Raw genomic sequence first — 13,813 nt, 5'->3', positions numbered from 1 at the left:
CTAATTGTGTGTGAAGGCTGTAGCTGTCTCTGGCGGTTAGAAGAATCATGGAATTTTCCTTTTGTATAATGGAGCAATAACTAGAGTGAATGAAAAATCTGTACGGAGATTTGCTTGTTTCGTGTGCCCACAAAAGCATCCAGCAAAATTCCAGCTGAAGGGTACAACGGGTAAAATTGCGAAGTACAACTTTATGCCAGGCTGGTAGTATGCAGACCAGATTTTTGCTCTCCAACAAATGGTATGAAAGTGGAAAGTTGATTGTACTTTTATCAATTTAGAGCAGGGGTCGGCAAACCGCAGCCCAGAGCCAAATCCAGCCTGCCACCCACACTAGTGGGGAGCAGGTTGCCAGCAGGTTAGGGGCAGCGGCAGCCTATCAGTGGCCTCCTTGATGGCAGGTCAGCGCCATCCAGCGGCTGCCGTGCTCCTTGACCTGGAGACCTGCCAGCCGTGCCCATGGGGGCAGAGGGGTGGGATCTGGCCCTTACAGACAAAGCTTCCAACCCCTGACGTAGAGAAAGTGTGTTGGAGCAGTGGGCGGAGGTGGTTCCAAGGAGAGCCCATGGGCAAAGAGCCCTAGCTGTGGCGACCTGGCCCTCTTCGCCGCACGGCTTGACTGCAGCAAGCACCCCGCAAGGGGCTGCCTCGGAAGCTGGCACTGAGACAGACTGTGGTGCCCAGGCGGTGGGCAGGTGGGACCCGCTTTTGCCAAAGAGCACTTATCAGGATACGGGCAGGTTCCCTGCAAAGGCTGGCTTCCAGGTCATCTCCAGGGCCTTCTGCCACAACGCCGGATGCCCCGCAGGGCCTAGTCAAGGTCTGCCCAGTTGGGAGTTGCGGGGGTCGCATCTGGGATGGGCTCGGCCCCTGTGTTGCTCCAGGCGCTTTGGAAGCTTAATGCCGGCTGGGCAGCCTCTCTTTCTCCTACCTCTGTTGATGCTTTGAGCGGCTTATTTTACTCTGTTTTATTTTGTGGGTGCTCTTATGTTTTTGTACACCACCCCAATTCTGGTGATGTTAATAAATGAAGTTGACAACATGGATCAGGGAATGCTTTGCGCAAATAGGGAGTTGAAGGTTGGTTGTGGAATACCATGAGAGTGGTTTGGTATGGAAATAAAGCACGTGCGAAAACAAGTGGAATGCTTTCTGAAAGGGTGTCCAGGAAAACAAGGAGGCGTGATGCTTAATGTCTTGCTGGATAAACGTACAGAAGGCTTGTGGTGACATCAGAGGTGTGTGAGTGGGGGAGGGGTATTTATACACAGGCAGTGCCATATTTTTGGCCAAGGATCTGAATGATATGCAGTAAATGATAAACTTATGATTCAACCAGGAGTTTTGGATAATTGTGGAAAATCCAGGGTAGTTGCGCTTAACAGAGAAAAAGGAAGGTATCCTTCCAAGCCTTACATAAACGGTAAAAAGCTACAGAAGTAGATGAATTTGTGCATTTTGGTAGAAGGTTTATTAAAGACGTGAAAAGAGATGGAGAAATGCTAATAAGTGCAAATTGTAGCGTGTGGCCTGTTGTGAGGCATGGAAGTTGTGAGCCACACACAAAAGCTGAATGCTGTGCTTTTGTGAAAGAATGGGTGCGGAAAGGACGTGGATGGATGAAGCAGCCGAGGCGACTTGCTTCTGTGCAAAGGGTGGAGGAGGATCGAAACAAAACACACGGGGGGCAGGGGGGCCGAGGAAATCACAGCTGGACTCGATGAGGTCTGAAGGTGTCAGAGGCAACCTACGAAGGGGTGTGTGGCTGTGGCCAGAGCAAGGGTGGGGGGGAAATAAAGGGGAGGGCATTGCAGCCATGCCTTTTTGTCTTCCTCTTTCCTGTTCCCTCTCACTCCTGAAGGAAATTGTGCGATTGAGATGCGGCACTCCTACAAAGTAGCCCGTGACCCCCTGATGACCAGCCTGCTTTTCACGTCGACTAAGCCGACATTTCATAGTTGGCTCCAGAAATAAAATTTTAAAAAACCTTCAGTGGATACAGAAAAGGGCTATGATAGAATGGAATCACCTAGGGAGAAAGGTAAAATCCTTCATTTAGGAAAGAAATCAAATCCACGGGTTCAAGGGAGGGACATGGAGCTGGACTCTCATCCTGCAGAACAAGGAATTGGAGGGATTGTGGGCTGCAAATGTTCACTGAGGCCACAAAGATGACCCGGGGGGACTAGAAGCTCCTGCAAAGGGAAATGGGCCCTTTCAAATACTGGACAGCTGCCCCATGGAAGGCCTCGGCCTCCTCTTTGTTCCAGAGCCCTGGATATGCAATGCGGGATTTAAGTTTTTAGATTACTAAGCAAACATTAGACACACATTTGTGATGGTTGGAACGAACAACGCAGAGGAGCGATGGTCTCCCTTGCTCTAGGGGTGCTGGCAATTGGTCAAGATCCTGGCTGGGATTTTGGATTCCAAGAAGCCCTTTGGCTAGAATAATAGTAATAATAATCGCCGCTCCCATTTAAGATCTACATGAAACCGCTGGGTCATGTAGGTCATCCGGCACCAGGGGATGCGGTATCATCAGTACGCTGAGGATACCCAATTATACAGCTCCATCCCGGGTGACCTGAGTGATGCCGTGGCTGCCCTCTTGCGGTGCCTGGAGGCTGTGGGGACAACAGGCTTCAGCTGAACCTGGTAAGACGGAGTGGCTGTGGGTGCGGGGAGCCTCAAGACCTAGGAGTTTATCATCTTTGGTTCTTGACGGGGCCGCACTGCCCCAGACAGACCCGGTGCGCAATCCGGGGGTCCTCCTGGACTCACGACTCCTGTTCGAAGAGCAGGCGGCAGTCGTGGCTAGGAGGGCCTTTGCGCGACTTCGGGTTGTGCGGCACTTACACCCCTTCCTCGACCGGGAGGCCCTCCGCACGGTCACTCATGCCCTGGGCCCCTCCCGGCTGGATTACTGCAATGCGCTGTACATGGGGCTACCCTTGAAGAGTATCCGGAAGCTACAGCTGGTGCAGAATGCGGCGGCGCGGACAGTCCTGAACGCCCCTGGGGGGCACATATAACACCGCCGTTACGCGAGCTGCGTTGGTTGCCAGTCTGCTGCCGGGTCCAGTTCAAGGTGTTGCTCATCACCTTTAAAGCCCTTCATGGCTCAGGACCAGGTTGTCTGAGGAGCCGTCTCGCCCCGGTGACGTCAGCCCGCCCCACTCGGTCCGGCAGAAGGGGCACGTTGCAGACCCCACCGGTCAAGGAATTCCGACTGGTGGGGTCTGGGCAGAGGGCCTTTTCTGCTGTGGCCCCCACCCTGTGGAACGATCTGCCTCCCGAGGGGTGGTGTGCCCCCACTCTCATGGCCTTCAGGAAAGGGGGGAAATCCTGGCTGTGCCAGAAGGCCTGGGGGCCAGATGGGGGCTCGCACCAGTGGAGGTGGCTTGTGGGGTGATTGACCTTGCCCCCCCGTCATCTTGAATGTTTTTAGTATTTATGTACAGGGTTTGTTTTTAGATTTGATTTTTAATGGGTTAATTAGTCAATTATTTATGGGGTATTTTTAATTGTTGATGGGGTTTCTGATTTTAACTGTGAGCCACCCAGAGTCACCCGTTGGGGGGAGATGGGCGGCATACAAATTTAATGATAGATAGATAGATAGATAGATAGATAGATAGATAGATAGATAGATAGATAGATAGATAGATAGATAGATAGAGTTGGAAGGGACCCTGGAGGCCCAGAGTAGGAATCCAGGGACGGAGCCCCCAGGACTCCAGGGAGCAGGGTCTCCCACCCCTCCTTACTCCGCATCTGGCTCTCCCTCAGCAAAGCCTCACTCGCTGGTTCTTGCCCCAAATGCACATCCTGTGACCGCTCTTGCATATCGCATCTCTCCTCAGCCGCCGCCTCTTCAGGCTGAACACAACAGGCGCCTTTAACTGCTCTGAACAGGATTAAGCCTCCGTCTCTGCCACACCCTCCTTGTATTGTGGCACCCAGGACTGGACACAGGGCCAGTCTGGCTAGTGCAGTGGAGAGCAGGACTGTCCCCTCAGCTCAATCTGGCGTCTGCTGATGCAGCCCAAGACAGCCTCAGCTCCTTTGGTGGCCGCAGCACATGGCTGGCTCATGCTCTGCCCGCGCAATTCGCCCAATCTAGTCTTTGCTTTTGAAGGAACTAATTTCCGGGATTCACACAATACAGTACACAGAGCCACAAATCAACCAGCAAGCTTGACTGCACAACGCAATTAAGTCAGAAAAACTAATCAAGACAAATGTTGTACAAATGCACCTATCGTTATGTAAGGATGCTGTGAACAGCCACTGAACCAGAAACTGGCAGAGATCGCTTGCCTCGTCTCTGCTCTGGGAAATAACGTGAGATCCTGCAGCTGGAAAGGACCCGAGGTCATATTTGCAGGTCCTACCTACTTCCCACGGCAATTCTGTACAGGCTCCAAGACTGCTCATCTATCCCCCCTGCCAACCAAACAAACCCACGTCCTCTAATCCGTTCCCGATGGGGCTTGGTGCCCACACCCCTCCCCATCTTGGTGGCCCTTCCCTGAGCTTGCTCCAATGGGTCACTTCCCCTTTTGAAATGCAGTGCCCAGAACCAGACACAGCAGAGAGAACCCATTCTTAGCCATGACCTGGACCCTAACCCTTTTAGCAGCAGGACCACGCTGCCGGGCTATTCTTGAGGTCAACCAGCACAGGCTTGCTATTCCGTGGGGTGTTAGCTCTCCTGTGAACATGGGCTGGAAGGCCGGCATGAGAACCTCTCTGGGACAGGTGGGCCTTTGGCTCCAGGGACTTTTCTTGGCCTCCTCTGCCCAAGCCAGACAATGCCTTCAGAGTGGGTTCTGTCACCCACCATGCCAAGTCACACAGGGGCCACATTAGTGCTTCTTCAGGTAGATTTAAAGGGGCCCATTGGGGGAAGGGATGGGCAAAGAGGGCCTTATTGGGGCCCCATATGGCCTTATCCACGCCGCTCTCCCGTGTGCAGATATCCTGTCGGGAGCACAACTCATCAACAGCAGATGGCTCCCTCCAGGAAGGGAGCCATATTCAACTTGGGGAAAGGTGGGGCATGCAACCCTTTCAACTGAGTAGCCTTGAAGCAACTGGAAGGGTTGTACGCCCCACCTTTCCCCTCAGCAGCCACCGGACATCAGCATCCCACCAAGCCCTATGACAGCAATTAGGAAATGTTACAAAAATGATGGAACTCAACATGCAACTTGAGAACTGTCCCTCCCTGGCAGCTGCTGTCCCTCTGAGCGGAAGTTGGCCTTGACAGCAGGGGCCTGCCCCCCACACCAATCCCCAGCAAGTGCGGCGTGGGTTGGCCTTCACCGAGGGATGGTGGCCTCGCTGCGAGATGGATCGGGAGCCCCGCCCTTTTTCTGCTCAGGCGGCATCCGATGGCAGACACGCGCCCCATCTGCTGTCCTGCCAAGAGGCCGGGCTCGAGGCACAGGACCATCCCATCATTTCAGCCAAGGCGAGCCCTGGATTCCTTAAAGAAACTTCTGTCCTGCAGCCATTTGGTACCGTTTATTCTGGGATCTTTACAGACTGGGGCCGGAGTGTCAGTTGGGGCCCGCTGGGTAGAAGGCCTGGAGTCCTGCCGCCCACAGCCACCACCAGGAACACAACACGGGGGACACTGGCCATGATGAACGCACACGCCACGCACGCACACACACACACGCACACCCCCCAGAGGCTGGAGCCAGGAAGTGTTTGGTCCTTGGCCCCCAAAACAGGGGGCCCATCTCACCTTGGGCTCTTCACCCCCAGAGCAGCCCCTGTAGGTCCGACCACCAACCCATAGCTGCCTTCCTTAAAGGTGTGGGGTAGGGTCAGAGAGCAGCCCCCAATCCCCAGGGAGAACAGGCTGCACAGGAAAGCAGGCTGGGGAGGCTGAGGCCCCAAGACCAGTTTTGGCCAGCCACGAGGCCGAGAGCATTTGGATGAGCCGGGGCAGGATTGGGGCCTGACCAGCAGCAGGGACTCCTTCACGGGGGCAGGTGGGGGCAACCTTCTCCCCACCCTCAGAGTAAGAAAGTGCTTGCTGCTTCCTGGCATTGCGGAGGGACGGGCTCGGCTGCTCCGGCCCTCCGCTTGGAATGGGAAGGGGCTTAAACCAGCCCCCGAAAGGGCACGGAAGAGGAGAGTGGGCCCCACGGTGAGCCTCTCCGGCAGCGAGCTAGGGGGCAGGAGGGGGCAGCCGGACCCTCTCTGCCCGCCGGACGCCTCCTCCGAGTCCAAGTCCGTGAAGGCAGGAGGGGCGAGCGGGGCCCTGCTCACTGCTCCTCCAGCCAGGAAGGCTTGTCAGCCCCAGGGCTCTTGAGCTTGATGTTGAACTGTTTCAAGGTCTGCTCCAGCTGCTGCTGATTCCCCGCGAAGTAAGCCGAGATCGCGTTGTGGAAGAGAAGGAGCTGCTTGTGCATGACTTTCACCTGGGGGCGGGGGAGAGCAAGTCAGCGTCCGCGGGACACCCGGCGGCGGCACTCCTCAGAGCGGCGGCGCTCCGCGGGGCGAGCGCCCGCCCGCCCGGGCTCACCTTGTTCTCTTCCAGGAACTTCAGCTTGACCGCTACGTCTGCCCGCAGCTTCTCATACTTGGCGCGGTGGGCCTGGAAGTTAGCCTGGGCAGCATCCAAGCGGCAGAGCGTGCTGGCGTCCCGGGGTCCCAGGTTGAGCTCCTCCAGGTCTGTGCGGTAAGCATCGTACTCCAGCCTGCACCGCGGGCCAGAGGGTCAAAGTGGCAACTGGAGCCCAGCCCCCGGCCGGCCGGCCCCCTGCCCAGAGCGCCGGCTCCCGTGCCCCTCCAGGGAGGGCCCCCCGCCCACCTGGCCGTCTCGTACTGCTTGACGGTCATGAGCGTGTCTTCCATGGTTTTGTTGACCAGCGTGTTGATGCTGGAGACAAAGAAGTTGACGGCCCCCAAGAGCGTCTCCCCGTTCTTGCACAGCAGCTTCTGAGTTTCAGCGTTGTACCCAAACTCCTCCTGCAACGGGGGGAGTTGGGACTCATCTGAGAAGCTCCACGCAGGACCCCTGGGCGGTCCCACCCAAGTGAGCCGGCTGGATGTGGCACACCTCTGCCTGTGGAAATGCAGCTTCGCCCGCCCTCCGGACGCCTGTTTTGTCTTGTTTGTGCAGACAGAGGGCTGTCTCTTGTTTTAAGGAGGTGGGAATAAGACTAGGGGGGTGCACTGGTGACAAAAACCAGGAAGCTCTGGCCTCCCCTGGGCGCTGAATGTAAGCACTTTGGAGGGGTCCGAGTGTGAAGTTGCTTTCCTCCCAGAATCCTCCTCCTGTGGCTCGAGATGCTGGCCCTCCCACCTCGCATGTCCAATATATACCGGCACACACACAGCCGTGCCCTTGCGCCTCCCTTCATCAAGAGCTCATCTCTGTGCTGAAAGCCTGACTCCCTCCTTGCTCAGGGCATGCCTCTCATGGTGGCAGAAGAGCCTTCCGCAGCCCGCTGACTGCCTTCTCTTCTTCCTCTCTTGGGAACACCTTAACCTGCCCCCAGCTCCCTTACCAACCCTGCAGCTGTCCCACCTTCCAGAGGCCTCTGGCTGTGGGTCCTATGTGGTACCCTCCTTCAAGAGCAGCCTCCCAGAGCAAGCACCTTCCCCCGCAAAAGCTGACAGCCTCAGCATGCGTGAGCTTGCTGATTATTCCCATTGCTGCCTCCCGGCGGGTTCTCTAGGGAGAGCCCAACCTCTTGATGCACCCTTCTGCTAAAGGCTGCAGGTCGGGGTGAACAGAACCCTGCCGACCTGCACCACAGCACACCAAGAGAGCTGGCAGCCCCTGGTCTTCCAGGGGGAGGAGGGGAGAGAGAGAGGAGCGCTCACCTGGAGCTCAGGGGACTTCTGGCTGAGGTCCGAGAAGGCATCCGCCAGGGCGTGCTGTGTCTGGACGAGGCTGTAGAAGTGGTTGGTAAGGGCCCGCGCCAGGCCCAGCAGGGACTCATACTTCCGCTTGGTGTCACGCAGCAGCTCGATCTGGGTCTCCAGCTCCAGGTCGACGGTCCGCGAGCCACGTCCGAAGCGTTCCGAGAGCAGCTGCTTGGTACACTGGGCGTGTGCATGAGGGAAGAGCAGAGAGCAGGCTGACTTTCAGAAAAGGATCTCTTATCCTTATGTGCAAGCTGCATCTGAGAAGACCGTGTCCTAAAAGCTGTCAGAACCATGGAAAATTAACTTACAACAGCAGGAGCAAAGAAAGCCAAGGTCTGAGGAAGGGCACCTTCTCCGGCACTGATGGGGCAGGCGGGGGCAGCCAAGCTGCCTCAGAAGAAAGGGTGCTGCTGGAGAGCTGTCACTCAGCAGCCAAGAAAGAGGCACCCTGACCACGATAACGACCCAATGGCCCTCTGCTAAAAGAAGGCAGTTGCCTGGCTGCAGGACCACCCGCCTTCTGGCCAAGAAAGGTCCAGCCAAGTGGCCACGGACACCCATTTCCCCACCGGCAGAGTCTTCAAATGCAGCCTACCGCCGCATGTGTTTTCCCAGGCCGCTTTATCAGATGCACCCGCAGAACCGCTGCATCGGTCCTGAAGGCCCCACAAGGTGCTTCAAGAGCAAATGGGATCCAGAGCCCCTGCAGTGTCCAGGACCATGAGCTGGGGTGCCTCTGCCCCCTCCCCTCCCTTCTGAAATGACTTACTTTGTAGGTGTTGATGCCCCATTTCCTGACAATGTCAAACTTCTCCACGGCCACTCCGCGCGTGGCAGCCGCCGCTGCCGCCGCCTCTTCCCCTGTCATGGGTGGGTTGGGGTGGGGCTGATGCAAGCTGGAACCTGCAATTGGCAAGAGAGGATTCCCACCAGAAAGACAGCTACCCCCTTTCTCCTGACCTCGCACGTTTCCCCAGCCAAAGAAATCCGAAGGGATGCGAAGGCCGGGATGCGAACACTCCATCTCCCCAGATGCCACAGAGATCTCGTGAATCCACCCCCTGGCCCCACGCTGGAAGGGGCAGGACGATACCTGTGGGCACGGCAGCCTGGCTGGCTATCCGGCTGGCAGCTGAAGGACTGGGGGAGATGAGTGGTCCTCGGGGTGGGTGAGGTGGAACGAGGGAGCCTGAAATGGAGGGTACCGGAGGGGAGAGGAGCCGCAGAGGGGGCAAAAGAACACAAGGGTGGGGGTGATGAGCCATGACACATGAGCAAGGAGACGAGGTGGGATGGGATGTGGCATTCCAAAGGAGCAATGAGACAGCGAAAGGAGACCACCAAGCTGCCCCGCCTCCCTTTTACCTCAGATAGACCCCTGGTCTGGGGGAACTGAGATGGCCGTCTGCATGGTGGGGGGTACGGGTACTGAGGCTGAGAAAGCTGAGTAAGGCCCAGGCAGCCGGGCACCCCCAGCAGGCCCAGAAGCCCTTGCAAATTCTGACCTTTGACGATGTTGGTGGGGACAATGCCCTCGGCTGTTCCCCCATAACCTCCAGACACAATGCTGGTCTCGTTCAAGTTGGGCCCCGACACCATCACTTGCTGCAAGTCCTAGGGAAGGGGTGGGGAGGAGGAGGAATCAAACCACAAGCTGCCTCTCCAGCAAGTGGCATTTTTTCAGTGTCTCAGCTCTCTGTACAGCTAGCGGGAATTTTTAGAGGGCAAAGTTACAGGGTGGGAGGGACACGGAGTCCAGTAGAATAGGCTGTTCTATTGTTTCCATAAAATCAGAGCTGGAACACACGAGAGGCTGTCTAGTTCAGCCCCTGCTAGGTGTCAGATCCACTGGAATAGGGTTTTTCCAAAGGCACTCCACAGAATAGTTCTGTGAGACCTAGGGGAGAGGGCAATACCCGTCAGAATACAGTCAATGCTCTGTCCCTAGAGCTTTGCCTCTTGATCAGGAGCTCTGGGAACTTTTTTTAACTACTCTACCACAACCTGAAAACGTTCAAAAACTCAGCCCCTCTCATCGACGGCACCCAGTCTCTGTTTGAGAACCTCTAGAAAAGACAAATGCACCACTTCATGGGACAGCCTGCTCCACTGGCCCCAAACATCTAGCCTGCACCTCCTTCCGTGTCACTGGTTCTGGCCCTGCCCTGGGGCCACAGAGAGCAGGCCCACTCCCTCTTCTGCACGGTAAACCTTCAGATATTTGAAGGCTGCGCTCGCCAATAGTTTCTTCTGCATGTTAAACATAACCAGGTCTCCTAGGGCTTGGTTTCAGGTCCTTCGCCATCTCCGTGGCCCTCTCCGAACTCCCTCCAATTTGTCCCTGTCCTTTTCGAACTGAACAAGACTCCAAATGGGGTCTTGCAGAACAGAGAGGGACGCGATTCTTGCGATCTGGGCGTTATGCCTTTTTCTCTCCCCCGACCCCCTTCCAACTATCGCGGCTTCTTCTAAGACCCTTGGCTAAAGGGAAAAGGTACCGCCGCCAGGGTATCCCCAGACCCTCCGGTCCCGTGCCAGCCACCCACCCACCATCACTCCCCCCCTCCCGGATACCTGCTCCAAGCCGTCGTCGTCCGCCAAGCGTCTGGAGTCTCCGTTGCCGTGGATGGGGATCTCCATGGTGGCTGCCTTGCTCATCGGCCCCTCAGTCATGCTTGGCGCTGTAGGAGGACAGGGGGGCTGAGCTGCTGGGCCTGGCCGCGGCCCACCCGCCGAGCCCAGCCTCTCCTCCGCAGACAGCTTTGCCCGTCCTTCCACGCGGCGCCTGAATCAGCCGATCGTACCCAGGCGCCGCTGCAGCCTTTGGCAGGCCCCCGGGGAACGGCCCGCGGACATCCCCCAGCGCCTCCCCTCCGGCCACGCAAGCGGGGACCGTCCTCGCCCTGCCGGCCGCGCAGCGGCGCTCCTCTGCCCCGGCCAAGCAGAGCCACACGGCGGCCGCTTGCAAGCCGTCTCCTCGCGGGGCAGCGGACCCGCCCGGCGGGAGCGGGCGCCACGGGCCCCCCCTAAGCGAGAAGGGCCCGCCGGGAGAGGCCGCGGCGGCGCCGGACGGGCCACCCCGCTGGGGCGGGCGCCGCATGCCGCCCGCCGCCGCCCGAGGAGGCCGCATCGCAGGCCCGCGCGGGCCCGCCGGCGCCCGCGCCACGTCGCTCCTCCGCCCGGGGGCGGGCGGGCGGGCAGGCAGGCAGGCGAGGCCCGGGAGCGGGAGCGGGCCCGCCCGCGCCCCGGCCGAGGGAGCCGGTCCGCCGCTCACCCGCTGCGGGCCGGCCCCGGAGGCTCCGGCGTCGGTCGGACGCGCGTCGGCCCCAAGGCAGGCAGGCCGGAAGCGACGTCAGCGCGGCGGAAGCTGCGTCACGGCGGAGGGAGCGCGCCGAGCCCGCATGGAGGAGCCCGCGCCGGAGCCGCAGCCGCAGCAGCTGCGCAGCGTGAGCACAGCCCCCCCACCCCCCCCGCCCGCGCCCCCGCCCGCCCCCCCCCGGACGGGCGGCTGAGGTCGGCGCTCTCGTTGCAGCTGCGCGACTTCCTGCTGGTCTACAACCGGATGACCGAGCTCTGCTTCCAGCGCTGCGTCGCCAACCTCAACTACCGCGCGCTGACCCGCGGCGAGGTGAGTCCGGCGGCCGGGGGGCGGCGCGGGCGCCCGTCGGGTCCGACCGCCTGCCCGCCTGCCCGCCTCTTCTCTCCCGCCGCCTGCAGGAGGCCTGCCTGGACGGCTGCGCCGGGAAGCTGGTGCGCTCCAACCACCGCCTGATGGCCGCCTACGTGCAGCTGATGCCCTCCATCGTCCAGCGCAGGATCGCGGACTACGAGGCGGCCGCCGCGCCCCCGGGCCCCGTCGCCGCCGCCCTCCCGGCGCCCGAGGGCGTGGGCGCCTCTTGACCGGCCGGACCGCCGCTGCCTCGGGCGGCCCGCTCCCCCTCCCCTCCCCTCCCCCCCCGCCCCCCCCGCGACGCCCATTCTGGAACAAGCGTCTTGAGCGCCCCGGAGGGCGCGCTTGCCTGCAGCGCGGGCGGCGGCAGCGGCCGTTGGGGAGCCTCGTCTGGGCAGGTCTGCCTCGAACGGCCTCGCGCGCCGCCCAGCCCCGCCGCCACCGCCGAAAAGCCCTTCCTCCTCTGGGGCGGAAGGCCGGGCGCTGCTCTTTCGTTTGCAGCCCCGCCGGGGGCGGAGGAGACGCTTGCGGGTCTGCCGGGGCGGCGGCGCAGCCGACCCTCTGGAAGGTGGAGACCCTGGTGGGGTAGCGAAAGGCGCTGAGGCAGGGAAAGTGGACGGGAGGCGCAGGCGCGCGTTTCCGAATGCCCGGCCGAGCGCGAACGGTGTCTCAGACCTGGACTTGGGTGCAGGCGGAGCAAGGCGCTCCTCACCTGGCTGCTGAAGTGGGCCTAGAGGAGCTTACAATAACGGGAAACACCCTACCCCGAGCAAATGGGCTTGAGGCCTTTTAAACAGAGACCCCAAAGCCGTTTGCCTCTGCCTACCCCGCCAGCTGGCTTCTGTTTAACAGACGCTTGTTTTCCCCTTCCCACACCGAGCTAGAGGCAGGATCCTAAAGCGGTCCTACCAAAAGCATCCTGGGAAGCAGCAGTTCCGCTTCCCCCTGCGTGGGTCAAGGACCGTGCCCAGTTCTGGGCTGTGTGCTTGGAGGAGGAGGAGGATTCAGACAACCTAGAACGGGCACCCTTGGGACTGGCAGGGGTGGGACTGGATGGCCTAAGGGGCTCCTAGGTCGGCCTTGCTTCTTCGAAGCGGCCCTGGGAATTCATGCAGCCGCTGTTCACAGAGGAGCTTCCAGGAGGGCTTTGAGTCGGTCCCAAACTAGCTCGTTGTTGCCGTGAGTCTCTGTTGCTGGTGTCTGGCGCAGCCGAGCCCGTTCCTTTCAGTCTCCCTCACAGTGCATCCCAGGTCACGTTAAGCACACGTGGCCCGTCCCAGCTTCCGTGTTCAGCCACCGCAGCTTTCTTCAGATGCAATGGGGGGAGAGCAGCCCTGCAGCTGGGTGGTCCCCATAGGCAGAAATTGCCAGAGAAAAGGCCAGGATGTGAAAGAAAACCCTTGAGGGCCAGAGAGCAGGGCTTCTGAAGGCCGGTTCTTGTGCTCCTGAGGAACTGGCTGGACAGAAGATACCAATGAGTTCAGTGTTTTGAGGCTGACAGCAGCAATATCAAGCAGGATGCAAAGCAACAACCTTAATTTGCCAAAAAGCAACATTGCAAAGCATTTCTGACCCGGCAGTTCAGCGGTGGTGCCAGCAATCCAGAGAGGCGAGGGGCTCTCCTTCCCTAGATGTGTTCGGGCAGAGGCTTGGCAGCCTCCTGCTGCAAAAGCCTTAATTTCACCCTGTCCAATATGAAACCTCTTGGAACTCTCTGTTCCTACAGTGTGTTGAGCTGTGCTGTGTTCAAAGGAAGGGACCAGGTTGGCAAAATATAATTGGTTGGATTGGATTTTACTGCATGTTTAATTCAGTAACTGAATTAGCTCTTCGTCTGGGTGCACACCATACTTGGAATCATAAAGTAATCAAACAGGTTTTTGCAACGTATCGAATGATGAAAGAGAAACCAGATGCAGCCGGTTAGGGAAGAACTTCATGCTGCGTGTACAGAAACATTAACCGATGGTGGGGCTTGTCCCCTGAGATCTATACCTGGCTTGCACCCAATGGCAACGTGTTCTGGTTACTCATACACATTTCACCGTTCAGTTTTATAATTGATGGTGGGAATCCACATTTGGGAAGGGCAGGGCAGGGAAGTACAGCTCTCTGCCATCTGGGGCGTGCAGCCCAAAGTTTCACTCTTCTGCAGTTCATGGAGAAAACCATGCAAGAAAAGATTTTCATTGTACCCTTGCCAATTTAGAGAAAGCATACAATAAAGTGAACGTACTTAAATTGTGG

The 13,813-nt window shown here is 58.7% G+C and overlaps 2 protein-coding genes across 6 annotated transcripts; one reads left to right on the top strand and one right to left on the bottom strand.

Annotated features, from left to right (window-relative positions):
- Nucleotides 1–5,517: 5,517 nt before the first annotated feature.
- Nucleotides 5,518–11,284, bottom strand: ARFIP2 (ARF interacting protein 2). Of its 5 annotated transcripts, none has more exons than XM_088140319.1 (9): nucleotides 11,171–11,284; nucleotides 10,471–10,577; nucleotides 9,402–9,510; nucleotides 8,990–9,085; nucleotides 8,666–8,799; nucleotides 7,852–8,073; nucleotides 6,833–6,990; nucleotides 6,545–6,719; nucleotides 5,518–6,440 (listed from the first exon to the last, which is right to left on the bottom strand). In XM_088140319.1, the coding sequence occupies exons 2-9, from the start codon at nucleotides 10,567–10,569 to the stop codon at nucleotides 6,285–6,287; spliced, it is 1,149 nt and encodes a 382-aa protein (XP_087996445.1). In that variant the 5' UTR covers nucleotides 10,570–10,577; nucleotides 11,171–11,284; the 3' UTR covers nucleotides 5,518–6,284. The 5 variants fall into 5 exon arrangements, with proteins under 5 accessions (XP_087996445.1, XP_087996444.1, XP_007443008.1 ...); XM_088140318.1 differs by lacking the exon at nucleotides 11,171–11,284 and adding an exon at nucleotides 10,701–11,102 and having other exon boundaries at nucleotides 6,848–6,990; XM_007442946.4 differs by lacking the exon at nucleotides 11,171–11,284 and adding an exon at nucleotides 10,701–11,098.
- On the top strand, nucleotides 11,189–13,807 carry TIMM10B (translocase of inner mitochondrial membrane 10B). Its single transcript, XM_088140322.1, has 3 exons — nucleotides 11,189–11,342; nucleotides 11,429–11,524; nucleotides 11,614–13,807. The coding sequence occupies exons 1-3, from the start codon at nucleotides 11,298–11,300 to the stop codon at nucleotides 11,794–11,796; spliced, it is 324 nt and encodes a 107-aa protein (XP_087996448.1). The 5' UTR covers nucleotides 11,189–11,297; the 3' UTR covers nucleotides 11,797–13,807.
- Nucleotides 13,808–13,813: the final 6 nt, after the last annotated feature.

Source organism: Python bivittatus, unplaced genomic scaffold (genome assembly GCF_059951505.1).
Source record: "Python bivittatus isolate LINGU-HERP-01145 unplaced genomic scaffold, Pbiv_v1 ctg000340_np1212, whole genome shotgun sequence".
Lineage (NCBI taxonomy): Eukaryota > Metazoa > Chordata > Lepidosauria > Squamata > Pythonidae > Python > Python bivittatus.
This window is presented reverse-complemented; position numbering and strand designations above follow the sequence as displayed.

Coding starts and splice junctions, on each gene's coding strand:
- ARFIP2 (XM_007442946.4), bottom strand. CDS start 10,752: ATGTCCGCGGGCCGTTCCCCGGGGGCCTGCCAAAGGCTGCAGCGGCGC. Junction 10,578..10,700: donor AAGGCTGCAGCGGCGCCTGG/GTACGATCGGCT, acceptor GTCCTCCTACAG/CGCCAAGCATGACTGAGGGG. Junction 8,800..8,989: donor CCAGGCTGCCGTGCCCACAG/GTATCGTCCTGC, acceptor TGCCAATTGCAG/GTTCCAGCTTGCATCAGCCC.
- TIMM10B (XM_088140322.1), top strand. CDS start 11,298: ATGGAGGAGCCCGCGCCGGAGCCGCAGCCGCAGCAGCTGCGCAGC. Junction 11,343..11,428: donor AGCCGCAGCAGCTGCGCAGC/GTGAGCACAGCC, acceptor CTCTCGTTGCAG/CTGCGCGACTTCCTGCTGGT. Junction 11,525..11,613: donor GCGCGCTGACCCGCGGCGAG/GTGAGTCCGGCG, acceptor CGCCGCCTGCAG/GAGGCCTGCCTGGACGGCTG.